Below are 27,982 nucleotides of genomic sequence, written 5' to 3'. Positions count from 1 at the left end.
ACAAAAGGTACAAAGTTTATTTTCAACATTAGGCACAAAGTGACTTTTTAAAAAAACATTTCGCGTGAGTTCAGGGCCGCATGTTGATTTGGCAAAGTTTTTACGCCGGATGCCCTTCCTGACACAACCCTCCCCAATTTCTACCGGGCTTGGAGCGACACAGTTGGGGAGTGGAATGGGCTGTTATGGGTTCACTGTCTTGACCAGAGACACTTCGACATATAGCCAGGGCGAACCACTCACCCTGTGGTCTGTGGAAGACTGCCTTTACCAACTGAGCTACAGCCGCCCCTATTAGGCACAAAGTGACTATAAAGTAATAAAATAAAAAAATAAAAAAAAACACTTAAATGAATCAGCATCAACAACTTCTTTTTAGCATTTCTGAAATTTTTAATGATCCAGTAAAACGGGGGGGGGGGGGGGGTCCAGAACTGTACACACACAAAAAAAATGTTATATTGAAAAAGGCTTTTAAATTACCTTTGGGCATTGTAAGATTATTGACATAATTTTCTTTATCAACATGCAAAGTACCTTTGTACATGCAGCGTTTACAATAATTTATAAGCATTCATTTTTAATTTGATGCTCAATCATTCTTTCAACAGGGGCGATAAACACCACTGTTTTCCTTTACCTTCAAGACATTAGTATAACAAATACACTCAATCACTTCAACACCGCTTCAAGACATCCAGGAGATATAAAAACTGTCTATTTACAAAAGTAGAAAAAAGTAATTTCAGCGTTCACAAGAGTCTACAAGGGAAAAGCTTACACATAAGAGGCATGAAAACATAATTATGGTCTTTAAAAGTTTTCCACCAGCCAAGCAACAAGGACTAGTGAGATGTGCATGTTGTTCGAAGTCAGAGGGCAGTTCACGCTGGAGGGCTTTAGATGACGACACTGGTGCCACTGCGAGAGCTCTTGTCCTGAGAGAGACACACTAACTTTAGACTTATTTCACTGACAATCAGCATAACCCTGATTTTTCATAAAGAAATCGTGTTTATGAATATCCAATGTGTTTATTTGTCCTTTTGTACATGTGTTGGTGTAGATGCAATAATGTTTGTCTAATGTCTAATAACTAAAGCAGTGAGTTTCTTACAGAGAAGCGTTCGGTCCTCTGTGTTCCTGGTTTCCGTCCAGGTTCGTACTCTATGTAGTTCGGAGGTTTGTCAGCCCAGCCACCACCTTCTCTCCTCCCACCTCTACGGCTGCTTCCCTCATCGTCCGAGCTCCAGGACCCTCGCCTTGATCGACGTGATGCAGGGGGAGAGTAATGTGCTCTGGTCCGGTTGTCCAACAAATCCTCCCTAGAACGGGAGCGGGGGCGGTTTGCGGTTTCTCGTACGCTGTTGCGACTGTACCCATCAAGTGAGTCCTGGCTGTAGCTCCGGGCAATACTTCTAGATCTAGTGGGAGAAGGGTAATGCCTGTCTGATGCTCCTCGCTCATCACGACGACCAAAGCCGGTGCGGCTGCTTCCACTGGAGCTCGGGGGGCGAGTCTTAGGTGCAGGAGGTGGCATTCTACCCAGCTGTTGCTCCCTTATTGGTGGAAGTGTAATGACACGGCGCTCTGTTGGAACATCCTCAAGGGCAGAGATCATGCTGGGAGGGCCTTTGGAAAATTGGACAGTGGGAGGCATATATTGAACAGGAGGTGGGATCTGCTGCATGTGGTGGGGTGGAGGTGGCTGGCTCTTATAACAAATAAGAAGAAGAAAGACAAATAAAAAACACCATCTGCAGATTTCAGATAAAGTCATAGAAACATAAGAACTGTACATGACAACATGGGCAGTTATATACCTGTAGAGGCACAAGAGGACTGCTCATGTCCATCCCCTTCATCTGGCTCTCCAGATAGTCAAGCATGTGATTGGTGCTGCCAGGGGTGTGGTTACCATGGACACTGTGAGGAGGCATGCTGTAAACTGAATGCTGAGGAGGAGGAAGGGGCATTGGCTGCATATTGATGCCTTTCCCTGAAACAGATCCTGGAGAGGCAAAATAATAAAGTAAAATGTGGTAATGCAAACCAAAGTGTGCCTGTCAACCAACTTGCTGTGTAACGCAAGGCATGAGGGTTTGTGTGCATACCCGAGTACAGCAGCGGGTTCATCTGGGAGGAGGCATGACTCATTGGTGCATACATTGGCTGTCCTCCTAACCAGGGAACCATGGACTTCTGAGCCTCCTTTATCATACGGTGCTGCATTACAGCTGAACAATCAAAACAACATATTCATTAATTTTTCAGAATTTAACAAGTCGTTTTCTCTGAGTTTACAGGCTCTTCTATCTACAGAGTGGATGACAGGGACTTCATGTCATACCTCCTGAATATGAAAGAGATTTCATAAATCAAAATGCTGTCAATATTTTCTACCTTTTTCAGGACAGCAGCATTGCTGTGGGCAGCAGGGGCAGCGAACATAACAGCAGCAGGCCTGAGGGCAGCACTGGCAGCAGCAGATACAGAAGAGCATCATAAGAAGGAGAGCTCCAATGATGATTAGTAGTACTGTTAACCAGTCTGGGAGAGGAAAGAAAGAGACAAGCTCAGTGTGTGTCTAACAGATAGACATCTTGTCTAGCTTCAGTAGCGTGGGGCTGACTGGTAATTTCATAATTGTATTAAATGTCATTTTACTGATTTAAGTCAATTCTTATGCCCACTCATTGTCCGAGACATACATTTAGGCTTTTCTCGTGGGCATGAACTATGAGATCTAATATGCTCTTATGCCTGTATTTACTGACAATGATGTTTTTGTTTTAATAATACAGTTTTGTTCTTAGTAATGTACTTCTATATTATTAAACATCCAAATTTCTACTTCTGGTGATTTATTTCATAAAGCTTTTAACCATACTACATTTGGAACTGGACCCTGCTTTACTACAGTAACAAACTTTTAATTAATGTTAATTAGACATATTACTCAATCCTGGATGTGTCTGCACCATTTAAGCACAGAACACCTTAACAGCTCTATCAGTTCTGTGTGAATGAACATATTCCAAAGCTGAGCAGGAGTGGAAGGTCATTTCATGCACATTCTTGATTGTTATTCTCTCTAGGTACTGTGCCATCATATTGAAAAAAAATTCCTAGGACAGCCCTAAAAAAAAACACGACTAGATCCCTGTGATTTAAAACTTAATGAACTTGATAAATTAAACTTAGGAAAAAGTTTATAAATTATTTAAAAATCGGCAGCAAGGTTATCAAGTGTTTAGCGCTGCCACCTTAAAGGTCCCTGGTCCAAATTCCTTGTTGACATGGCCTTTCAGTTTGAAGTGTGCATGTTCTGCACATGCTTGTGTGGGTTTCCTCCAGGTATTTTGATTTTCTTCCAACATCCAAAGACGTGCATGTTAGGTTAATTGGTAAATTACCTATATGTTTGAATGTGATTGTGAATGGTTGTCCATCTGTGTAGGTCTCTGTGCTGGCAGAGTAGACAGGAGTACAGGGAGATGCAGCGTAAGCCGAAGGTGGAGGTGGCAAAGGCCAAACAAAGAGCATATGAGGACTTGTATGATAGGTTGGGAGAGTTGGATTTGTGCAGGTTGGCCAGACAAAGAGATAGAGATGGGAAGGATGTGCAGCAGGTTAGGGTGATTAAAGACAAGGATGGAAATCTATTGACAGGTGTCAGGAGTGTGATGGGAAGTTGGAAGGAGAACTTTGAAGAGTTGATGAATGAGGAAAATGAAAGGGAACGAAGAGTAGAAGAGGTGACTGGTGTAGAGCAGGAAGCAGCAAAGATAAGAGTGAAGTTAGGAGGACGTTGAAAAGGATGAGGAGTGGAAAGGCAGTTGGTCCTGATGACATACCCGTGGAGGTATGGAAGTGTCTAAGAGAGGTGGAAGTAGAGTTTCTGACTAGTTTGTTTAACAAGATCTTGGAGAGTGAGAAGATGCCCGAGGAATGGATAGTGTACTGGTGCCAATTTTTAAGAACAAGGGAGATGTGCAGAGCTGTGGCAACTACAGACGCATAAAGCCGATGAGCCACAAAATGAAGTTGTGGGGAAGAGAAGTGGAAGCTAGGCTAAGGGCAGAGGTGAGCATTTATGATTGCATGCCTAGAAAGACTATAACAGCAGTATTTGCTTTGAGGATGCTGAATGAGAAGTACAGAGAAGGTCATAGGGAGTTGCATTGTGTCTTCGTAGATTTAGAGAAAGCGTATGACAGGGTGCCGAGAGTGGAGCTTTGGTATTGTATGAGGACGTCTGGAGCGGCAGAGAAATATGTTAGAAGGGTGCAGAACATGTATGAGAGCTGTAAGACCGTGGTGAGGTGTGCTGTAGGTGTGACACAGGAGTTCAAGGTGGCAGTGGGTCTGCATCAAGGATCGACCCCTTCTTGTTTGCTCTGGTGATGGACAGGCTGACAGATGAGGTTAGACAGGAATCTCCATGGACTATGATGTTTGCAGATGACATTGTGATCTGTAGTGAGAGCAGAGAGCAGGTGGAGGAAAATCTAGAAAGATGGAGGTCTGCTCTGGAAAACAGAAGAATGAAGCTTAGCAGCAGCAAGACAGAATACATGTGTGTGAATGAGAGGGACCCAGGTAGATCGGTGAGGTTACAGGGAGCAGAGGTGAAGAAGGTGCAGGACTTTAAGTACTTAGGGTCAACGGTTCAGAGCAATGGAGAGTGTGGAAAAGAGGTGAAGAGGCGAGTGCAAGCAGGTTGGAATGGGTTGAGAAAAGTGTCTGGTGTTTTGTGTGGTAAAAGAGTATCAGCGAGAATGAAAGGAAAGCTGTTCAAGAAAGTGGGGAGACCAGCGATGTTGGCGATATGATGTCCAGTACAGAATCATGCCTGTTTTAAATGCCGTGCTGCTTGAGGGACCAAAGATCACATGCATCCAGTTTTGACCTCTGGCCTTGTCCTTTGTGCACAGAGATTCCTCCTGATTCTCTGAACCTTTTGATGACATTATATACACAGAAGATGGTGAGATCTTCAAAGTCTTTTTCCATGAAAGGGTAAAATTTCTCAGTTTCGACATCTTATATGTTGTTTATGCTCTATTATGAATAAAATATGGGTTGAAATTTGCATTGTGTTCAGTTTATATTTACATTTTCACCTTTTCCCAACTTTTTTTGGGAATCGGGATTGTATTCGTTTTTGATCCTTACTGTATACAATGAGGTTGATATCTTGATCAGGGTCTCCAGAAGTGTCTCCAGCAGCATTCACAGAGCAGATATAGACCCCATTATCCCACCACATCACCTCACTGATGACCAAGTCTGCCTCTGTACAAACATGGATACACAGAAAGAAAGACACACACAAACACATACCTCAAATTACATGGTGGCAAAGTAACCTTTTACAGTTTCCCAGAGCCCCAAGTGACTAAAGCAAAGGAGCATGAAAAACACATGCTGCCATGAACTCACTATTTTCGATGGTGATTTTGCGTCCACTGTACTGTAGTCCTAGTATCGGACCATTGGTTCCTTTCTTCTGGATGACAACACGCACCGTCCGCTGACTATCTAGACAGTTGTTGGTTGGATCCTGTCCTAACTGAAGTGCCGACTGATATGCTGCAAAATGAGAGGCAAAGTTGTTTTTATGGTTTTGTAAAACAAAAACAAAAAAAAACTAAATAATAGTATTTCCTTTGACTGATATTCATATCTGCTTCTTTTGTTATCATGCGTTTTAGCCATGCTTGCTGCAGCAACATAGGGATCATTGTTAATTGGTCAACCAGACCAAAATATCACTACAACCAGTCTATTTCGCAGATTCGGATGGATTTGTTGGTTATTCCCTGAGTTCCCCCCCAATGTGTCCATTACTTTGCTTTATAAATAGATACATGTGAAACTATAAATCAAACTACTACTACACCCTCTTTTACAGAAGTTCATAAAACTTTTTTTTTTTTTTAAAGAAATGACAAGTTAAAAATCAGGCATGCTTTAAGTATATAATAATATTATATCAATGATAAGCCACTATATAAAAGCTAGACTGAAGATGTGTTTTAGTATAGTTTTCCGACCATTGGTGTAAGGTTTACTTCATGTTTATTGTTACTGGGTGTGTTCAGCTACAGGTAACAATGTATCCTCTCAGAGCTGCTAAAGTAGCTGTAGACTATTGTTAGAAATATAATGAATGTTACAGTGTAGTATAGACATGGCACAACAGAAGCTTTAAAAATGACTAAAGTGTAAAATAGGAATTAGAACTAAAAACATTCGAGAGGATAAAAATTCATAGACAGAAAAACATGTATAAAAATAAAAAGGCCTATTTTTCACAATTGCTCAATGCATATTAATAATTGCAGATATAATACACCCTCTTAATGTAGTATGCATAACAATTCAGGCCAGGCTGACTACATTTCTTGTCACTAATATTTCACTAGTAGATAAAACTTCAAACATGATGTTTTTTCCTCCTTAGCAGTTTCTGCATTACCTGCCTCCTCTACTTCATGTCAGTAGTAGCACAAGTGGCTTTAAATACCAGCCTTTATAAGACTTTTCTCTCCAAAAGCTCTTGTTAGGGGTGTTTCTAACCTGTGCTGTAGTACTCCAGCACAGGGTCCATGCAAAAAGACTTGTATGTCCAGGTGACGAGGACATCTTGGACGGTTGCAGATGTGGAGTAGTCACAGCGGAGGGTCACTGAGGAAAACAGAAATGTGTTGCGTTTTGTCTCAGGAGTAATCACCTGAATACACAGAGTCACTGTGGAGAGAAGAGAAACAGATCATTACAGTATGCGTAGATTTGTGTATATGTGTTGAAATAATAATTATTGTGTGGCAAAAGATGCTTGTGGTAGCTTAAAGTAAATTATGTTGCCTTTAGCCAAAAGTCAGGTTAGAAGATAAATAAAACATGCGTGAAGGGTTTCTTTCAACCAAGGACTTCAATGTGGGAGAACCAGAAAAACAGGTGACACAGAGGCACAGGAAATAGCTTAGAGTGAAACTAGCAGAAGAACATAGCTGGAATGAAACCTGTTGAGTTAAATTGTGGACATGTCACAGTAATCAAAAGAAAAAATAAAATTAAATAAGTCTAATAGACCAAAACATTACAAGAGACGATTTAAACATATCTAGGTCTAATTTAAGTTATTAAACAAATAACAAATACATTAAAAAAGAAAACAAAATCAGAAATCCACTGCGCAAAAATGTTCTTTTTTCCTCCTCCAAGCAGAGTTACACAGAGTAAGCAGAAAGACAGTGAGGAGTTAAACCAAGATATGTATCTGTGTCACAAAAACAAAAACTGTCATGTGACCGATACCTCCAGGGTTTCTCCAGTTTCATTTGAACTTTAAAACATACTTAAATGCACAAAAAGGTTTAGAGGACTTATTTTGAAATAACACGGGGCAAATGTGTAAAAAACGGAAATTACCTTTTATTAGCGACAACAAGAGGATCGCGGCAGGTCCAAGTCTCCGCATAATGGAAAAATCTTCCCGCTTCGAATAAAAGGGATGATATACGAACATGCACAAAGTTTACAAAAGAAAAAAAACGACAACAGATATGCCTGAATTTGATCCTGAATCTAAATAAAACCACTCATTGTTTCGTCCTGTGCGTCTGACTGAATTTTCTTTATGATACCTGAGACCAGAGTCATCAGCTGGCCACACCCCGAAAAAGGTGAACTCATCCTCATCTGTGACGTGCATTAAAGAATTTCCGGGACAAAACATAGCTTATCAAAAGAAAAACTGTTTAAATTACACTGTAATAAAGTTATTTGTGGACTAATTCTGTTGACCAGTATAGACTGATGTTGATACAGATTATAAATATTTTGTAACAAAACTCAGATGTAATAATATTTGAATAACAAGGGATCATTAATATGGGTTTCTGACTTTTTAATTGAGTGACAATATTTGAAAAAGTGAGCGATCAGACCAGAAGAGGGGGAATAAGAGTGTGTGTGTGTGTGAAAAGACTGGCAAGAAAGTTGTAGAGGTAGAGACTTTAACTATACACAGGTCGTCCTTGAACAAATAACATCAGCAAAAAAAGCCACAGTTCAACAAAGGACAAGAGACAGAAGCCGACTTCAAAGAAAAGGAAATTTGACTTATCGATTGATCCTGAAGGGGCTTCATGGCTTCACAAATCACAAGGCTTCAGGACAAAGACGTAAAAACGTTGTTGTAAGTTCTGATTATGTCTGTTTGCAGCGGATCAAAATACTAAATGGGTGATCTACCAAGTACTTAAGAATAACTATGATACTGAGACTGCATATTTCTGAATATTTAAATTTAGTGTTTTAAATTGTTCTTGTTTGATGTGTTAATTGTAAATAGATGCAACTTTGGATATTTTGATTATAACGCTATTTGTAGTAGGTGTTGCATAGTTTAGCCTAGCCTCTTCCATAATTTAGTGAAGAGAAAAAACAGTTTAATTACCTGATTTTAAACACATTTGCAACTTTTTAGGTCAAATATACATCAAAAGTTCAATTACAAATATCTATGTCCTTTATAGCTTAATGTTTAGCTTCCATTTGTAGCACATACATTTAGTACACTTTGCGTCTTAGATTAATCTGCACACAACTAAATACTCACGGTAATGCCATTCAAATGTATATCTAACGCTGATTCTCTAATCTCTAAAACTAAATAGCAAAGGAAGTTGAACAGAGGTTTTCCCCTGTCGAAGACCAAAAGTTATATTAAACCAATTCATAATAAAGCAATGTATTTTTATCTTGTGTTTTGTTTATGTGTAAGCTGACTTTACTCTCCACTTCTCCCCTGCTCCTTTGGAGGTATTTTTTGACACGTAACCAGGGGGGATTTTAAAGTAAGTCATCCACTAGATGTCAGTATCAACATGTTTTTAATCTGAGCTGCACTTTCATTGTGTGATGTTAAGGTTTGGCAGTTGAGTTCGCTGCAGTTCAAACTAAATTTTTCAGGGTTTGAAGATGCCCTTCTTAAACATCTGCATATGAATAGAATATTTCTGGATCTGAAGTGTGAGTCCTTGAAATTGTTAGATTGTTCTCTGGAAGCCCACCCACTCTGCACCTGCAGCCCCTCACACTACTTTTTTCCTGGAAACTTCTAGCAAGATCCACTCTGTGCTTCCCACGTTTTTCCCCCTGTGTCCTGTTCTACTGCTGGGGCCTGAAATCACAGATACAATTTCCTCCCACGTTCACTCAGAGTTATCCGCACTATTGTTATGTAGTTGATTTGTAAACTTTTAATAGCGCACACTGAAAACATTTTCCTATAAGTTAATATCAGCTAATTGAAACCACAAACACAGCAGTGTTTTGCTTGGAGCCCTATCAAGTCTGCTAAGAAAGCACTATACATCTGTTACAGAAATTTAGTTAAAAGTCCATTTGTTATTTAATAACAGGAATAGTGGTGTAAAAAATGGCTGTGATGATTTTTTTTATCTGTTAATGTTACTGCTTTATCATGTTGGGGTTTGATCATACAGTATTTGACTGTAAGTAACAAAACAAACCGAAAACACAGATTTTGCTAAATGTTGACTGGTGCACACCAACTACCTTGCATCCCATTTCACAAGTGAATCTTATAAAACCGGTATAAGGAGCACATACATAAACACATAAATATATACACATAAAGTCTCTGGTGTATAGTGATTCCTTTTTCCCAGTAAGTCCCTGGAGGGAGTAGCCCAACCACATTCCTGACATACTCTGGAGCTGTGAGCATCTATGTCTTATACATTAGTCAAAAATATTTCAGAATCACAAAAAAAAAAAGTTTTTTGATAGAGAAACACCATTAATCTTATATGTTATGTTCAATTTGCAACCCTGCATCATGGCATTTTGATAAATAGATACCTTAGCTAATTAGTGGACATAAGTGCTATCGCAGTTTCCTAATGTGGGCAACTAAACAAGGCAGATTTCTGTGGTTGAGCTGGCAGAACAGATATGTGATTTCTGACACAGCTGTGCAGCGACAACAGGCAGACTGTGGTTACAACAATAAACAAAGACATGAGTCATACTCAGTTAGACATTGTCTCCTTTACAGAAAAGTAAAGACCTATGTCTATCGCTCCCTCTCTCTCTCTCTCACACACACACACAGTTGTCACAATATAAGTAAACTAAAAAGGACAAACCTGCCCAACATCAAGGTAGAACTGCCTGTAATTAAATACTGCCGACAAAAAAGCTAATCAAGCAATGCAACGTAAAAATACAATGTTCTAAAACTTGTGGGTTCATGTGCGTTTAGTATGTATGTAACAAACAAGGTAAAATGGTCACTTATATAGCACTTTTATCCAAAGCACTTTACAATGTTGATTCCCATTCACACACACACCGATGGCGGTGGCTGCCATGCAAGGTGCTCACCTGACCCACCGGAAGCAACCTGGGGTTCAGTGTCTTGCCCAAAGACACTTTGACATGTAGCTGGGGGCGGGGATCAAACCACTGACCCTGTGATCCATGGACGACTGCCTTACCAACTGATCTGAAGCCGCCATGTATGTCTGACACCGGAAGGGGTTAGTTTAGCAGTGACAATTAAAGGCAGAAAGCCCATAATCAAATAAAAGATGTGTGATCGTATGTACAGTATGCACATTTACTGAAATGTGTTATTAGACTAAACATACTATAATTATTTATAAATTACAACACTTGTATCACACATAACTACATATGTTGTGATGATTTTCAACATGGCTGGTAGTCCTGTCCCAAATTATAGGGATTGGTAGACTTGTCTAAATGGTAAACGATGCTACAGTACATGACATTAACACTTAATTATCACTGCTCATTACCATTTACTCTATGAATAAGTATGTAAAAGCACCATTAAATGATTTTTTTTTTTCAGTGGAAAAATATGTAAAAACATTAGCATATTATCATTAATGAGTTATGGCATAAACATTTGAATACCTACTTACACAAAAAGAACTAAGAACACGAAGCAACTTTAGCAGTCATCTAGAATTTCAGTCAGTCTGATGGTTTTAAGTCCAACATTTAACCTCTTTTGACTAACTAACTATTTTATACGGTTTCATAGAGTTTGTATGTTATATTAAAGATGTTGGAGAGACTAATGAGACTAACGATAGCTGTGAGTTAAAACAAAACAATGGACTGAAAGATTCTACAACATCCCCAGAGCTGAGGGGATATTAAAGAGTAGGATGACAGTTTGTCATTGCAAGCAACACCTTTCAAATTAAACACTGTAAAATGAGCCACAGTAAATACACAACGACAGATGCAGCTTTTAAACTTAATGTTTTTTTCTTGGAGGTGTTCATATTATTTAGACCTCTTCTCCCCTTTAGTCTCCTTGTAAAACCCTTTTGAATTAGCTGCTATATTCCCTCAATATGTTAGTGATAGGGCTGAATGACTGGTTTTTAAATCAATATCACAATTAAACAGAACACAATTTTCACATTGAAAAAGCTGCAATTAGTTTTATAGTAAAATAATCTATCCAACGCTATAGCAAAGTTGGATCAAAACAGTGAATGAATTAAATGTAGTTTATTGTAAAAATCCACTGTCTGACTAGCTACACTAGTTAGCTGGAACTTCGATGAGATAATTGCTTCTTGTTGTTGGTTAGTATTTCCAGCTTTTAATACACCAACTGGGCAGCACAGTGTCTGAGTGGTTAGTGTGCTTGCTAAGGTTTTCTCTGCATACACTGGTTTCTTCGACACGCATGTTAGGAAAATTGGTGACTTTAAATTGACTGTAAGTGCGAATGTGAGTGGGAATGGTTGTCTGCCTGTGCATGTCCCTTGTGTTGGCCTAGAGAGAGACTGGCAACTTGTCCAGGGTGTACGCCGGCTCTCACTCTATGCCAGCTCGAGTAGGCTCCAGCCCCCCATAACCCTGAACAGACCCTGGTTACAGATAATGGATGGATGGATATACTTTGTACTATACACCAACTAACGTGTGGGAAAGAGGAGGGAGTAGATAGAGACAGGGAGAGACAAAAATGGAGTACAAACAAATGTAAATATTGCTCTAAAAAAATCCCAATTAAATTATTTTCCCGTATAGTTCAGCCCTAGTTAGTCAATGACACAGTGTGTGTACTGTGAGACAACTAAGAGACAGTATGTCCTTTGCAATAATGGTGTTCTCATATACATTCTGAGCTTCTTAATGCAGATGTCTCTTCAAAAGCAAATGAATGCAGTCATTGTGGTGAAAGCATAAAGCAGGGCTCTCTGCTTCAGTCTTTTTCAAACAGAGAAGGCCAGACTAACAGGGTCCGGCTGGGACGGACAGTCCAGGTCATACACCCAGCCTGCATTAGTTCAATGTTAGTACAGCTGAGATACATAGTATGTGAGGCAAGCAGTGACTGAAGCTGAGCAGTGATGAGCTCATCGTTCAGCAGCATCACAAGCAGGAAACCCCAGTAACACTCTCAAATTGTGTCTGTTTCTCATACTCATTCATGTCTTGCATATGGTATAAGAATCCACACTGAAAGTCATCCATTGTGGCATCGTCTTTCAGCTGACATGCACTGCACGTAGAGTGTCATGGCTGTTCGCTCCATCTGCCCAAAGCTTTCCGTCAGACGATGAGGGAATCTCGGCTTAGAAGAGTGTTCTGGTGAGGATAAGGAAAGAGTAAGTGATCAAAGTGGAAAGTTTACACTAAATTGTTAAAGCATATCTTGTTTAGTATAGTGAAAAAATATAGACGCAGGGGTATTAGCCAAACAGGGTTATTATGGTCAAGAAAAACTTGGGACAAACAGCATTTCTCCTTTATTTCAACTTATTTGAAGATATGTTTTAAGTCACTGCTTAAAACAGAAAGCAGAGTATGATTCAGGAATGCATATTGTACTTGAAATCTTTGATCATAAATGCGATTTTGGCCCAGGTTTGTGAGTGAGACAACCAGTTATGATTGTTATTGAGAGTAGTTGGATACAAAGCAGAGTATTCTACCTATTTTTCACTCTGGTAGCATCTGAAACTGACCTGTCAAAGGTGAAATAACAACATTTACTGTAGGCCTACAATACTTATTAACCTGTGTGTCAGAGTTTGTAAGCCTTAGTACTGGGGGTTTGAGTGAAGAAGTCACATTGATAGAAGTTTGCCTTTAATTTTAAAAGCAAAGAAAACAACGATTTAAAAAACTAAACTGGGAACACACACACACACGCACACACACATTATGCCTATTTATTAAATAAGGCTTTATATGCGTATTACACATTCAGACATGGAATATTTCCATTACAGAAGAGAAAACAAGCCCCTTTTGTGAATTCCTTTCTTTGATGGAAACACATACCACACAACATAAACCACAAGGATGAAGCAAATTAGACTTTCATTATCAAATTAGATATTCTTGACCAATTAAAATCCAACTGCTTTTAAAACTTAATTTTACAAAGAGGTATATAACAGCATGGTCCTCCAGTTTTTCTTTGTATTCAATGTTGTGTGACTGTTATATGTTGAAAATGCTTGAAATGGTTCCACCCCAGGCTGCCTGTTTATTTGTTTCTGCTTTGAACTGGGATTGAACTATCAGGGAAGAAAACATGCAGTTATTTTAACAGTACTAAACTTCAACGTTCAACCCTTGTCCAAATTAAAGTATAATACTGAAGTGACTCTTTTTTAGACCTGCAAGTTTCATCCTAAGAAATTTCTAAATCTGCTGCCCAAACCATTTGCCAGTTCGAATTTTAGGGCCACCGAAGCTCCTGAGGTCCTCAAAGGATTCAAAAGATTGTTTGAATCCTGGTAGTTTTTTTTTTTCTTTAAATAAAATGTCCAGTAGACTCCATTAAAAGCAAGACAACACAATAGTGAGTGTGAAATACTTATAGCCTAGTGTTTATTTTCATTAATTACACAAACAATAAATTGATTTCAATAACTAGACAATATCAAACATGAGCTCTATTCACTATTGTTAATCTGGCTATGCTAATCAAATTAGCATAGACAATGTGACTCACCACTTTTCTGGACTTGTCTCTGGGTTCCTCCCTGCGAGCAGGAAGTAAATCAGCACGAGTTTGAGAAGAGTGAGTACTTGCTGGGGGAAGCTGTGGAGATGACCTGTCAGTTCTCCTTCGCTCTATGACGGAGTAAGGAGCCACTGACTCTGCCTCAGGCTTGTTACTAGGTGAGCGGCTGCAGTGTCGGCTAGGTTCCCTGCTGCTCTTTTTTGAGCTGCCCTTGGAGGGTGTGTCTGAATCGTCCTCACCCCGGGCCTCACTATTTCCCTGCCCAACCCCTCGTAACTTAGCTTTACGCTCCAGCAGGCTGTTCAGGAATGTGCCATCGTAATCCCTATCCTGAGAGGAAGTTGACGGTGTATTGACTTTGGGAGGAGGTGGGACAGGGTGGGTACTATCCCATGTACCCCTACTCTTTTTGGGTGACAAAAGTGGGCTTATGTTATGTCTGCTTTTCTTATTCCGTCTGGGATAATCTTCACTGTTGTCTCTGAGCTCATTTTCATCATTGTGGTAATGCTGAGGTGCACCATTGCGGTAGGAAGGATATTGACTGAACTCCAGAAGCTCTATCTCGTAGTCTCCACGTTCCTCTTGCCTCTTTTCTGCCCCTCTGCCCCTTCTCTGGTTGTAAGAAGCAGTAAACTCCTCCAGCTCATCCAGTGAACCAGTTCTTCCTGCAGTACGGTACGTCTTTCTCTGCAGATGTTCTGAATGAGGATTCCACCTGAAAAACAGGAGGCCAAGAGAGGACAGATTATAGTGTATATAGTTTGCGTGGTATGTGATGAATATTGGTTTTCAGCAGTGCCTGTACCTGTGGTGGTTGTCCTCTTCACTGTGGTTCTGTTGCCTTTGATTGCGACAGAGCCTACGTGACTGTGAGGAGGAGGGAGGATCGTCGCTGTATCGTCGTGGCGGAAGAGGCTCTTCTTGGTATTGCTGGGACTCTGAATCTGGGTTATCACGATAACATAAGGAGGAAGGGTTGTCATGACCACGCTGCAGCTCTGGGCTGCAGTTGTCACGGTAGCACTGAAGTTCAGGCCGAGTGTCATGGTCAGGAATGGCAGGCAGTGCTTTTTTCTGGATGCTTCGGTACGTTTGGCGAAAGCCAGTTTCTCCGTCATGGAGAGAGCTCAGCTCAGACACACTACAGGCTGAAGAGGCCAAAATAAAATAATTGATTAATGACTCAATTTGACTGAGAGAAATAATAACGAGAAAGTTTAAACACTGAAGATAAAGAAAGTCAGAGTTAATATCCACAAGAAATTACACAAAGTGTTAGAGTGAGCATTTTTAAAACGTACTTTATACTTTACTCAGGTAAGTAAGCATGAACACCTGCTACTATACACATTGGTATAACATCAACAACATGAAATTAAATATGCAAAAAGCTTGAGGGCAGAACAGCATGCCAAGAAATGTACAAGAGACTTAAAAGCCAAAAAGAGAGTACCAACAGCACAGGTAGTTCAGCATGCAGTGTCTATTCAGTTCCAGTTGCTTGCTATAATAGATCCTGACAGCATTTTGAAAGAGTAAACCCACTGAGAGTAAACACTGATTCATGGTGCTTACACTGGTGGCTGTTGGACCGGGCAGGGTTGAAGTGAGCCAGTTGTTTCTCTACATACTGTAGCACCCTGAGAGAGTCCTGTTCCTGAGGTGAAGGCACACGGTAGGGGACCACAGCATGCATTGGCACTGGAGATACACACTTGACCCATGAGTGTGGAGGACTTGTGTTTGAGAGTGTGTGTTCATTGTGGTTTGAAGATCATACATCATACTGTTCTTGCAAGTTTTCTTCATTGACAGTATGTTCTTTACAATATGTCCTTACTTTGACCATTTTTTCTTACCAAGATAGCAGAATAAAGTAGTGAAAACATCAATTTACAATATTCATATACAGAAACATTTAAAAAGGAACTTAAATAATTACATTCCTAATAAAATCATTCTGAATATTTACATTATAGATAAGTCTAAGTCAAAATAAACTATAGTGATGATTATAAAAGACGAACACTGACACAGCTTTTCATTAACTTTAAACACCCAGAGTTACATGTTTATAAAAAGTAGGACCTCACCTGCTGTGAGTAAGCTGCCATCTGAGTGGGGGACAGAAGACATTTTGTCCACCAGAGAGGGGGGAGTAATAGGGACCATGGTCGGGACACCAGAGACAAAATACGGAGGGTAGGCAGGTGTCTGGGGAGTGGAAGTACCTATCTTTATGCCTTTACCTGCCTCATATACTAAAAAAGCAACAGAAAATCCCAAACAGATCACAACCTCATTAATCTCAAAACAACGACCAATCTAACAAAATCAAAAATGTGATTGTTATGAACTTGTTATGTTTATACTCACAGTGTCTGGGGCAGCAGCATGTGTCGGGGCAGCACCAACAGCTCACATAGCAACAGCAGGAGTGAGGACAACACTGACACCAACAAATCCCAACCAACAGCAGGAATAACACACTGCCCAGTGCCACCGCAGATACAAACACCCACTCTGGAAGAGTAGAGAATCCTACATGTAATACTTTAAAGTGAATTCCACTGAAGAACTGCATTTCTATAACATTTTTGATTTATATATATAAAAAAATCGAAGAACATGATATACTGTACATTTTATTACACACATTCTTCTTTCTGGTCAGCTCCTGGTTACTACTTATGTGCTATTCTTGACGAAGCTAATGCCTTAAGCAGATGCGAGGTGTCTAATTATGAGAATTATTTTAAGACATTGTTCTCCTTAAACTGTGAGCTCCTTGAATGCTGAATGAAATTAATTTCTGAATTTCTGAGTTTCCAATTGTAAAAACAATTATGGGACATCTGCTAGGAGAGTGGATTTAATTTTTTTTCTTCTTATCTGTAGAATGTTTTTTCTTACGGGGAACAATATATTGAAATACTAGACAGTTGAAGTCACTAATACAGCAGATAAGATAGATAAGTGCAGCAGATAAACTACATGTATGTGGGGAAAAAGCAAAAGCAAAGGGAAGCAGAAGGCTGATAAGGAAATCTTTAACAATGTAAAACCAAAGAAAACATTGTCTTTCATGCACCAAAAACAAGCACACACACTCACACACACACACACACAGGAAGTCTGTTTTTGCAACAGGAAGGAAAAGGATAGTTTATGTAAAATACTCGAAATGTGGTTGTTTCAACAAACCAGCTAGTAATGTTATCTCATTTGTAAGCATAATGACCCCCTACACACACATGCACGCACACGTGCACAGGACGATTGTAACACAGTAGATTTAGACAGTCTAAATGTACAAAGCACAGTGGGAGTCAATGTAGACAACAACACATACTAATGAAACACTTACGCAGAGAAACATTAACACAACAATTTTGGCAGTGTGAGTCAAGTCCATTTGGGAGCAACGCTCAGTCATCCGTTCGTTTATCACTTACCACACACCAAAAATTTTAAATATGTATTACAGGATTTTGACGTGACTTATCTAACCTACTTCTCCCTCTGGATGACTTGTTTTTTATCCGGGTAGTGTCCAAATGATATGGAATGACATCTACACCACAACCATAAATAACTATAATGACAATAATAGCTGTTTTCCAGCACAGCTCATTTCCTGGGACCATAAGCAGCTTATCTGGTTAAGACTTTTGGGTTAGAAATGACTCCGAACTCAACTCTGTCAAGCCTCATGATAGCAGAATCACAAATGCCTGTTGCATAATTTACTGATGCATAAGGAGTATAGGTTAGACTGTACCACAGTTGTCAGCATAGGAAAAATTAAACATGGCAGAAAAACTAAATATTTGTTTTTTTATTTGTCCACTTCTAAATGTTTTACACCATGTGCTAAAATCCATCCCAGCGACTGCCCCATACCACCACCATCCAAAAGGTTCCCTAGACCCATGGTTAGCGCAGAAAGTAGGGTTAGTAGAAATAGAAGGAACCAGGTGAGGGGGAGAACACATTATGCCCCTACCTGGCATAATCTTCAAATCAAAGTCTGGCAGCAGATCTTCAGGCACACCTGAGAAACCTGGAAAAAGACAGAGCAAAGGTGACAAGAGTAGACGAGAGGGAATCGAGTCCACGTAAATTGGAAAGATTCCAAGAGAGTTATAGCTGCAGCAGTAAAGAAAAGGAACAGGTTTGCAAGTCAACAGCAGCATGCATCAGAGGACACTGTGGTCTTGTTCCAGAAAGTCTCCATGTCAGGGGCAAGTGATAAGATGACCATTATTATCGTTTGATTTCTGATATTAAAAACTGAAGGCTCATCTGCCTGATAAGTAGACAAACTGGAACATGAATCATTCTCATTAAGATAACAGAACAAACAGGCAGGAGCTGTGAGTAATGTTATATGCAGAGCAACAAAAACCACTCTTGGGAACACTCCTCATACCCGGAGCCAGAGAAAAAAACTGCAAAGAAACATTTTGTTCCTGAAACAATGTCTTTTTCTCTGTTATCTCTGGCCAGTGAAGAGTGACTCTTGGATGAGAACAGGAGCAACACAAGGAAGAATGCCTTCTGGTAGACATCAGCTTTTTATTTTAGAGCTGCATTCATTAAAGCCCTAAGCTAACAAATCTCTTATCAAAGACTGATGCAGAATGACGACCTCCATTATTTGGACCACCTTGTTTGTGAAAACATCACATGTAAAAACCAGTGCGTTACAGTTATGCCAGGGTGTCTGAACCTTTGCTCTGTACACCTCTACTACTTACTAACTACTAACTAAATTCTCTTACACATATATAAATATTTGTTTCAGGAGTGACTGTAAATTGTCGTGTGTCTCAAGCTGGTGAAAAAATGTACGTGAGCTTGTATATTTTTGGTGCATAGACTATGCCCCACGTGAGTGTGTGAGTTTAAGTGAATTAATTGCAGTAGGTGCAGGTGATATGAACAGATATTGGTGTTTTACTCTCGATAGTGTAATTATTGTAGAGAGATGGACAGGAGTGGTCAACATGAGAAAGTAGCACTAGAGAAAGAGAGAGCACCAGACGATTCTCTAGCTCATAATACACATACCTGACTTTAGTATCTTTCCGGAACACTGCTGATTTTGAAAACAGAAAGAAACCTATTAAGTCCACTAAGAAACACTTGGATCAACTCATTGGTTCAAACAACTAGGTGCTGAAACTTAGGTTTGCATAACTGCTCTAAAATGTGATTTGGGTCACAAATCTTGTCCCATTTTCTACATGACATTTTGAGGCTTTGGGAACAATGAATTAAAATTATAATAGTGTGGCAAAATGCTTAAATTAATTGCAATATGCAATATTCGCGGGACAGTAATCAAGCGGTAACGAAGTCCTTTGTCTAAGAATCTGTACTATCTGCAATCGAGTTCTCAGAGGGACAACACATTTGAGTATTTCACAACCTGTCACACTCCATCTTTTGTATGGAGCACTCTGTTGTCCTTCTTCCCTATCATTAAATCTCTGTTTTATTCCCTGTGAAGCCATTTTTCTAAAAAGACAAAAGACCCCACTGAGCCATTGGGCCCCAACTGTTGTTATGGAAACACAAGTGACTCAAATGCCATATATTAGCTACTCCAAGGCCAGCAAATGCAACATTTTAGCACCATGGTGGATTTAAGGTCTCTAATACCATGTTACAAATTGCAAAAAGGGAATGTAACCAAGGCAATTCCCAACCTTTTGTAGCATCAGAGTGTCTTTGCAAACTATAAAAGCTTAGTGTCCAGTGAATGTTTGTATTTTGAGTGTTTTGAGTATACACATAGGTCTCTGAGTACCAGCTAAACCAAAGTTCAGCCACAGCGTAAATCACTGTACCAACAGCCAAATCACTTCTCCGAGGTTGCCATGAAAACATTTGTTGTATCAGACACACCAACAAGTACCATGTCACTGTAACAAAACACATTAGGCTACAATCAGTTGTACCATATGGAGAATACATAATCTACACACAATACACACACACAAGTGTAAGTGTTGTTTTAGTGCAAATGTCAAAGACTCAAACAGACAATAATTATTTTGCAGTAACTACATTTAAAAAAATTATATTGTAACATACAAGAAAAATGTATGACGTTTCTATGGTTACAGATTAGACAATAATGCCCAAGAGGAGCCACTGTTTGTTATAAATCAGCTCATGATTGAGTCTGTATTGTGCTGTCAGTGATGAATTGGTCAGCCTTCAAAAGCCTTGTTATGTAACAGTGTAGTAGCTTGAAGAAAAAAAATCAGTGTTCAGTAAGTTTTTTGTTGTTTGTTTGTTGTGTCTTTGAATATTTACTTATAAAGGATTGGTCAGACTTGCCTTTGGTCCTACACGCAGTAATAAGATAGGACACGAGAAAGAATAGTGTGTGGTTGAATGTTTATCAAAGTGATACTACAGAGTGTAGTATGCCAGTCAGGCAGGGGATTGTACATGGCAAGTTGATGTGAAAGCACTATGACAAAATTATATTGTTTCACCTTTTAAACGGTAAATCCATAAGAGCTTGGTGCACAACAGGAAACAATTCAGTTAAATTTGTAAGTCATTTGAGCTTGAACGGATGCCAATAAGCCCAAAAGTGTAAATTCAAAGAGAATGGTGAACGTATAACAGCGGACTTAAGCATAATTTATTAAATTCAAAACCCAAATTCCTTACAACAGGGATGTCAAGATAGAGGTTGGCACCTTACCCAGAACCAGCAGCTCCACAGCGGCTTCATTCTGTCCCTCTAGATCATTAGCTATAATCACTTTACAGATGTAAACTCCACTGTCTCCCCATTGGATCTCTCCTATACGTAGGTCTGCCTCTGCATGAGAATAAAGGACAAAGTTAAAAATCCTTCAACACCTCACTGTTGGAAGCTGATAAAAACATAAAAACTACTGGGTTTGCACTAATGTGGCAAACCTAGTAACAGTATGTGTTCATTAATACAGTGTAATAGCGCCACTTTCCACAAGATTTTACAGCGTGGCTGCTGGGACTTGCTCTCATTCGCCCACTAGATTATTAGTGAGTCCAGTGTTTCCCCTAGAACATTTTTCAGGCACGGTGGCAAGAGGTTGATGGAGGTTTTCTGTGCACACAATGATCTTTGGTTATTTGTTTCTAATACAACTGTTTTGGTTGTTTAATTTCCTGTAAAGGTTAATATGATGTATTTACTGCAAAAAAGTCTCCTGTTAGTTTTACTGGGTGCCTCAATTAAAGCCCAATGGAATATTTGTCCTTATCTGAAAACTGTGATGTGCGTTTGAATTCAGCCCCCTTTACTGTGATACCATGAACTAAAATCCAGTGGAACCAATTGTCTTCAGAAGACACATAATTAGTAAATAGAGTCCACCTGTGTGTAATTTAATCTCAGTATAAATACAGCTGTTCTGTGAAGCCTTCAGAGGTTTGTTAGAGAATATTAGAGAACAAACAGCATCATGAAGTCCAAGGAACACACCACATTACCCTGAACAGACCATCCACACTGTGAAACATGGGGGTGGCAGCATCATGCTGTGTGGATGCTTTTCTTCAGCTGGTCAGAGCTGATGGGAAGATGGATAGAGCCAAATACAGGGCAATCTAAAAAGATAAACCTGTTAGAGTCTGCAAAACACTTGAGACTGGGGAGGATGTTTAAGTTCCAACAGGACAACGACACTAAACATACAGCCAGCGCTACAATGGAATGGTTTAGATCAAAGCATATTCATGTGTAAGAATGGCCCAGTCAAATCCAGACCTAAATCCAACTGAGAATATGTGGCAAGACTTAAAAATTGCTGTTCACAGATGCTCTGCATCCAATCTGACTGAGCTGCAGCTTTTTTTCAAAAAAGAATGGGCAAACGTTTTACTCTCTAGATGTGTAAAGCTGGTAGAGACATACCCCAAAAGACTTGCAGCTGTAATTGCAGCAAAAGGTGGTTCTAAAAAGTATCGATTCAGGGGGGCTGAATACAAATGCATGCCACACTCTTCAGATATTTATTCGTAAAAAATGTTGACAACCATTTATCATTTTCCTTTCACTTCACAATTATGTGCCACTTTGTGTCAGTCTATCAAATAAAATTCCAATAAAATACATTTACATTTGTGGTTGTAAGAATTTCAAGAGGTATGAATACTCTGTACACAACATGTCTTTACAGTCATTTGTCAGATTTTTCTAATTATGAAAGCAAGATTCCAATAAAATGCCAATGCCTGTGATTGAAAAGACATTAAACAAATCAAACTCAAGAAATCCAGCACACACGACACTGAGCCACTGACTATTGTAATGGGGGTCAGACATGTAAATACAGGAGACAGGAAATAGGTTGTATAATTCACATCCTTTCCTGTCAGCCAAGAAAGGGGAGGAAAAACTGTTTGAGCACAGCACACCACTGTGACCGCTCTCTTCTTCAACATACCATGTTTCCTTCCAAAAGCCTAAAGCCACCTTGTGATAAAACCAATCATGCATCCTGTCATTAGTCTATGCTTGACATTATGTGTAGAGTGCTTCCTCATTTATTCCACACGTATACAGGTCAGATGGAAAGCCACATTTGTGGTGAATGTGCCTGTTTGTCTGTTTTAACTATGCCTGCTGAGACACTCCAACTTCCATGACCCTGAATAGGATTACATGGGTGTGAATGACTGGACATCACCGCAGCACTTTCAGTGCTTTCACCATTTATCCATTTACCAGATCACAATACTGACCTGTTTCAGGACAACAGAGAAGTGGCACAGAAAAAGTGAAAAATAAAGCTGAACACAAAGTACTGAGTGTGTGGATTGTGTGGTGTGGAGTGATCTAAAAAGAAAAAATAAAAGCAGTAGACTGAAGTACATTGGTGAGTAAGAGAGAGAGGTCAGGATGAATGAGAGGACAGCATGAAAACTGCTTCTTTTGTCTGTGTTCCTGGTTTCTGAAGAGAAGGTTGATTCTTCAAAAAGAGTTACAGCCCCATGAATCTAAGGCGTGAAAACACAGCAACGTCTCTGTCTTCAACAAGTACAGATGGAACCACAACACACACACATACATGGACTGTATCAATTGAATGGCGTCATGGGGAGATAGAAAGGAATGCAGACCTGAGGACAAGGAGCTGGCCTAAGCATGAATTCCTGTGGCTAATTTGTTGTAAATTGGTGAAATATTTTGTTATCCCACTGCCTTTATAAACCTAATAGATTTTATAATGATTACTGAACAATGCTTGTTAAATATTAATTGGGTCTCCTACGTTAAATTGTTAATTTAATAATAAAAGAACTTTACTTGGGCATGTAATTGAAGCACCCAACATCTTTCACTACAATAACACAGGACAAAAGAAACTTTTTCTTTTTGATGCATTTTAGGATTATAATTGCATTAAATCTGGAAATGATAATCTACACTATACTTTTGTGCTCATGTGTTAACTGCTGTATTTTGCAGTATTTACTGTATATTGTTTTAATTATAGAGATTTTTGACCAGATGGATACAAGTTTTGTCCTTCCTAAAAAAAGTTCTCCTTCCTAAAAATCTTACAGGGTTATTTAACCTGATTGCTATAAACACATTTCAGGGAAGACTCCGTATGCCTCCTCTACATGTGGGCAGAATCTTTGGGCATTTAATGAGGAATCTGCTGGAAGGGTGGGCAAATGTTCCAACTTACAGTTTTTATAAAACTTGCCAGGTTACATAACTGCTGTGTGATCTGAAAAAAGACAGGACTTCAGATAGTTTTCACCATGGGCTTAAGAAAAACAGAACCAGAGATTCAAGAGTTAGACTTACTGTTGATAATGGAAATGTCTCTGGTCTTGTAGTACTCTGACAATGTCATTGAGGAACCAGACATGGAGGCCACGGTTCTGACTGTCCGACTACTGTCAGAGCAGTCAAGGTAGCTTGATGTCTGTGCAGTCTCATACCCTCCGCCGCCTCCTGGGGTTCCAGATGTCAGCCCACCTCCTCCTAAGCCTCCACTAAGGCTGAATGAATCCCGAGTGCGGTCACGACAGTACGACTTATAGACCCACTGCACCACAGGGGTCTGGGTGGATGCACTGGTGTACTGACATGGCAGAACCACTGTCTGGAAAAGGACAGCATGCCTCATACCATCTCTCATATACACATTAACCCCAGAGCAGCAGGAAGGGAGGACACCTATGGGAAGACAAGAGCAGTGAGGAAAGATACCTAGAGAATGCTTACATTCATGTTTTTGTACAACTCCTTAATCAGTTCACACTCAGTGAAGAATTACAATTGAGGGATTATTTGGGTTGGGTTGGACCAAAACAAATTAGTTTTTACTTGGACCAGACGTTTTTAAATGTGTGGGAGAGGTGAAGGGAAGGTTTGGAGGGTGGATGCTGGTACTTACAACAACAGGAAGTTAGTTATAGTAGTTCAGACTGCTTATCATGATATTCAGTCTGACTGTGACACATGGTCTATGGAGACATTTAAGGTATGTAACTGCAACCAGAGTCAAAAATCAATCCTTTTGCTTTGAGTCAAATCAAACGTGATAGTATTTATAGCTTCTCTGTAACATGCACTTCTGTTGAGAAATGAAAGAAAATCTGAAGAAGCTAATAATTACTTCGGCACACATTTAGCAGTGCTAATTTGTTGGTAATTTTTAGCCTGCAGTGTCAGACTGGCATACTACAGATCTGGGAGCCAAAACAAGTTTCAGGAATATCTGGAATATTATATGTAATAACGTGGGGATTTAAGGATTACAGAGAGCAACAGACCATAGTGATTCAGATGCTGAGTCGCGTTCTAAGGGCACACCTGCACTTGATTGCTCACTTCAAAAATAGCTGACAAACCACATGCTCCACTCACTCCACCGATGAAAGCGTACTCTTTATGAATTTAACAAGATTCAGCAAAGTAAAATATGTCAGAGTTAACACTAACTAGAAACCTTTTCCTGCTTCATTTTCCTTTATGTTGCAATGGAATTAATCATGTTGTTTGGCAATATAGACGGGAAACTGTGATAAAACTGTTTGTGAGGCTTCTGCTCTGTGAAATCTGTGGAGAGGCAACCTGGGGTTGTTTTGGAGCTTCTGAAGTTGCAGAACTCTGATCAAATGATGATGAGGAACGTGAACTCAGCAACACACACTAGAGAGGCAACCATCTGAAAAAACATGTCCACACATACCCAGTAACATCTGTATATGCTGCTTTATGTGTTTCTCAGGTTAGGCTGTGGGATGTACTGGACTGGACCAGAGAACAGGGATGAGAGGTCAGCTTCACTTCACCCAGACCAGGCAAATTCACAAACCTTGTTTACTTTCCATTTCTAATGTTATGTTTACCAGCTTCAGCAATGCCAACATACAGAATCACACACATTTTGATTATATGGATTTTCAAAATGCCTCAATTGCACACTGACAAGAAAACACATCTTATTAACCTTTAAAAATTGAACAAAATATACTAATATTGTACACACCACAAAAACTTTCACATTTTTGACATTCAATATGTTGTCAATCAAAAATAGATAAAAACATTGTATTGTCTTTTTATTTACATTTCACCCTGCCTTTTAACTTTTCTGGAAATGGGACTTTAACATTTTAATAATAAAGGGAGTCTTAAATAAAGCCTGGTAATGAAAATATAGGTACCAAAAACTGACCATTGCAAAAAACCCTACAGGATGTCGATGACTTAAAGCGAACCACACAGGGTTGAGGTTTATGTGTAGTGTGTGCTTAATGTCAGGCTGATGCTTCATATTGTTAGAAATCTATTTTTTTGCAAAGTACTTTGCAATATGTGCTTTAAAAAATATGAATAATGGTTTTCTTAGGCCAAACTGTTTACACCTTCATGGGTTTTTTGTCTGTTTTGATTTTACTTATCTGAGGTTTGGCTGGAGTGGATTAGGGTTAGGTTAGGGATCATAGTTCTAGACCAACAAGAATCAAGCAGACTAAAGCATACATTCCTCAGGGAGAACATTACTTTGATTTCTAAGAACTGGCACAAAAAAAGGAGGCTGGTCTTTTTGGGATCACAGGCTATAGGGCAATCCCAGCTTTATTAGTTTTCATTGTAAACCACCTCCAGAGAAAAAGAAAGCAAGAAAGCATAATTACTGTGTTAGTATTGTACAGAGGAACCACTTAGGGTGTTGGGGGGGGGGTTGTTTGTTTGTTTTATTAGTGTAAGGAGCATAATATCAGAAAATGTTCTCCTAAGCAACAAATCCTTGTAAAAATGACACTACAAAAAGCAACCCATAATAAAGCTCACAACAATAACATGTGCTTCTAGCATTCAAGTATATTCACTAAGCATGCCATAGCAGACGGCAGCAATTATGATCAACCAGTGCCAGTTTCTTCAGCACTGTTTAATGGGGGAACCAACATCGATACAGGTGAGGTGAAAACTTTCAATATGTTTTGATTATTTGTTTGATAAATTGTTTTTACGAATAGAACTGATTTTAGGCCTTTTTTAAGGGAACCTTAATAATTTTAAAAAGACTTTTTGTATTCTGTCTCTCCAAACTAAATTAAGTGGTGAATTGACCTTTCACAGAGGGAACTAGTTTTGTCTAAAGTCAGTTATCCTAACTTAATCCACCACCCCTAAGGTTTTAGTCAGATCAATCACACATGACTAATTAAATACAGTCAACTGCAGCAAAACTAGTAGACAGGACAAGAGAACTATAAGACCACAAAAAGTTACACCCATTAATAAACTTGTCAGTGCAGATTAGTTACTCTAGCTAGCTAACCATAGTGTCTACCAATAACAGTTAACTCAGTTTAATTCAACAAAAACTAGTTCAACAACCTGCTCCATCTATTTATTCTGAGTCAGAAAAATATACAATGATTCCCAACTTAGCTCATAGTTGACGCCTTGTGATTTTAGTGTAACTGCACATTAGACTTAAGTTAAGATACCGAATACTTTAGAACTATTTATTTTTTATTAGTTTTGCTTTGCACTTTGTGGACGCTCCCTGCGCACTTGTCTCGAAACCACATCCACATGAAACCAGAATTATTTGCTCAGCGAAAGGGACGTCTGGCTTAGAATAATATGAGGTTGTAGCTCGTTGTCTACCTTGATGTGGTACTAAACAGTCGTTTGAGTTCCAACAAACCCCGAGCCACTGAACCGAGAACTCTGAATCTGTGATTTTTTTTTTTCTCTCTGTGTAAATCTTATCTTACCTGTCAGGAAAACGAGGAAAATCCAGCACTTTTGGGTGAAAAACATTGTCAACCTCCAGATGATTATTTTTAAAAAATTGTCCTGGTAAACAGAGTCTCCTTTTTTTCTTCGACTCATCTATGGACGGTGTTCGCCTCAGCTCCCACAGACAGACATATAACTAGCGGATAACGGGACAAGCGTCAAGCTCGTCAAAATAAAACCTCAGACTTCCGATGAACGCTTGTGAAGTAAAATCGTGTTGATGATAAATGTTTTGAGCGTAATAAAGTTACAAACTGTAGTCCCCTGAGTTGCATTACTTAAGTTTCTCATATAGCTCTGTTGATATTTAATCTTTAGTTATTATAAATGTATGGATACATTGTAGTCTAGACCTGCACTGTGCTTTGGAGTGTCTAAAAAAGTCATAGTAAAATAATCAACACTTGCATTGCGCAAATGTTGATCAAACTGAACTTTAACTTTTTAATTTTTGACGAAGGAAAATGTGTAGGCCTCCTCGCTGAATGTGGATTAGCTATTGTGTTGATTTACCATTTGTAAATAAGGGTATTGCAACCAACTGTATAGCCATTTATATGAATGGTTTAAATCTCTTAGGTCTACAGGTAGGTCATTTTGTATTGCTGTCA

At 39.3% G+C, this 27,982-nt stretch overlaps 2 protein-coding genes across 7 annotated transcripts; both read right to left on the bottom strand.

The window, feature by feature from the left end:
- Positions 1-41: 41 nt before the first annotated feature.
- Positions 42-12,631, bottom strand: ildr1a (immunoglobulin-like domain containing receptor 1a). Of its 2 annotated transcripts, none has more exons than XM_067496051.1 (9): positions 12,518-12,631; positions 6,586-6,756; positions 5,446-5,595; positions 5,179-5,298; positions 2,404-2,550; positions 2,115-2,237; positions 1,824-2,011; positions 1,118-1,714; positions 42-938 (listed from the first exon to the last, which is right to left on the bottom strand). In XM_067496051.1, the coding sequence occupies exons 1-9, from the start codon at positions 12,519-12,521 to the stop codon at positions 900-902; spliced, it is 1,539 nt and encodes a 512-aa protein (XP_067352152.1). In that variant the 5' UTR covers positions 12,522-12,631; the 3' UTR covers positions 42-899. The 2 variants fall into 2 exon arrangements, with proteins under 2 accessions (XP_067352152.1, XP_067352151.1); XM_067496050.1 differs by lacking the exon at positions 12,518-12,631 and adding an exon at positions 7,441-7,664 and having other exon boundaries at positions 43-938.
- On the bottom strand, positions 12,543-27,520 carry LOC137121687 (immunoglobulin-like domain-containing receptor 2). Of its 5 annotated transcripts, XM_067496042.1 has the most exons (11): positions 27,347-27,520; positions 23,907-24,281; positions 20,802-20,921; positions 18,081-18,137; positions 16,451-16,597; positions 16,168-16,335; positions 15,650-15,775; positions 14,880-15,222; positions 14,060-14,789; positions 13,029-13,061; positions 12,559-12,681 (listed from the first exon to the last, which is right to left on the bottom strand). In XM_067496042.1, the coding sequence occupies exons 1-10, from the start codon at positions 27,462-27,464 to the stop codon at positions 13,029-13,031; spliced, it is 2,217 nt and encodes a 738-aa protein (XP_067352143.1). In that variant the 5' UTR covers positions 27,465-27,520; the 3' UTR covers positions 12,559-12,681. The 5 variants fall into 5 exon arrangements, with proteins under 5 accessions (XP_067352142.1, XP_067352145.1, XP_067352144.1 ...); XM_067496041.1 differs by lacking the exon at positions 13,029-13,061 and having other exon boundaries at positions 12,543-12,681; positions 27,347-27,519; XM_067496044.1 differs by lacking the exons at positions 13,029-13,061; positions 15,650-15,775 and having other exon boundaries at positions 12,543-12,681.
- Between the last annotated feature and the right edge of the window lie 462 nt (positions 27,521-27,982).

The sequence above is a fragment of the Channa argus genome, chromosome 2 (assembly GCF_033026475.1).
Source record: "Channa argus isolate prfri chromosome 2, Channa argus male v1.0, whole genome shotgun sequence".
Taxonomy (NCBI): Eukaryota; Metazoa; Chordata; class Actinopteri; order Anabantiformes; family Channidae; genus Channa; species Channa argus.
The sequence above is the reverse complement of the archived record's forward strand: the minus strand, read 5'-3'. Positions and strand labels throughout refer to the sequence as shown.

Bases quoted from the DNA above. Each gene is read 5' to 3' on its own strand.
- ildr1a (XM_067496050.1), bottom strand. From the start codon at position 7,537: ATGTTCGTATATCATCCCTTTTATTCGAAGCGGGAAGATTTTTCCATT. The intron at 2,012-2,114 runs GTATGCACACAA...TTGCCTCTCCAG, and splicing joins GAACCCGCTGCTGTACTCGG to GATCTGTTTCAGGGAAAGGC. The intron at 1,715-1,823 runs GTATATAACTGC...ATTTGTTATAAG, and splicing joins GTCCTCTTGTGCCTCTACAG to AGCCAGCCACCTCCACCCCA.
- LOC137121687 (XM_067496041.1), bottom strand. From the start codon at position 27,464: ATGAGTCGAAGAAAAAAAGGAGACTCTGTTTACCAGGACAATTTTTTA. The intron at 16,598-18,080 runs GTAGGGGCATAA...CTACTCTTCCAG, and splicing joins TGATTTGAAGATTATGCCAG to AGTGGGTGTTTGTATCTGCG. The intron at 14,790-14,879 runs GTACAGGCACTG...CCTGTTTTTCAG, and splicing joins GAAGAGGACAACCACCACAG to GTGGAATCCTCATTCAGAAC.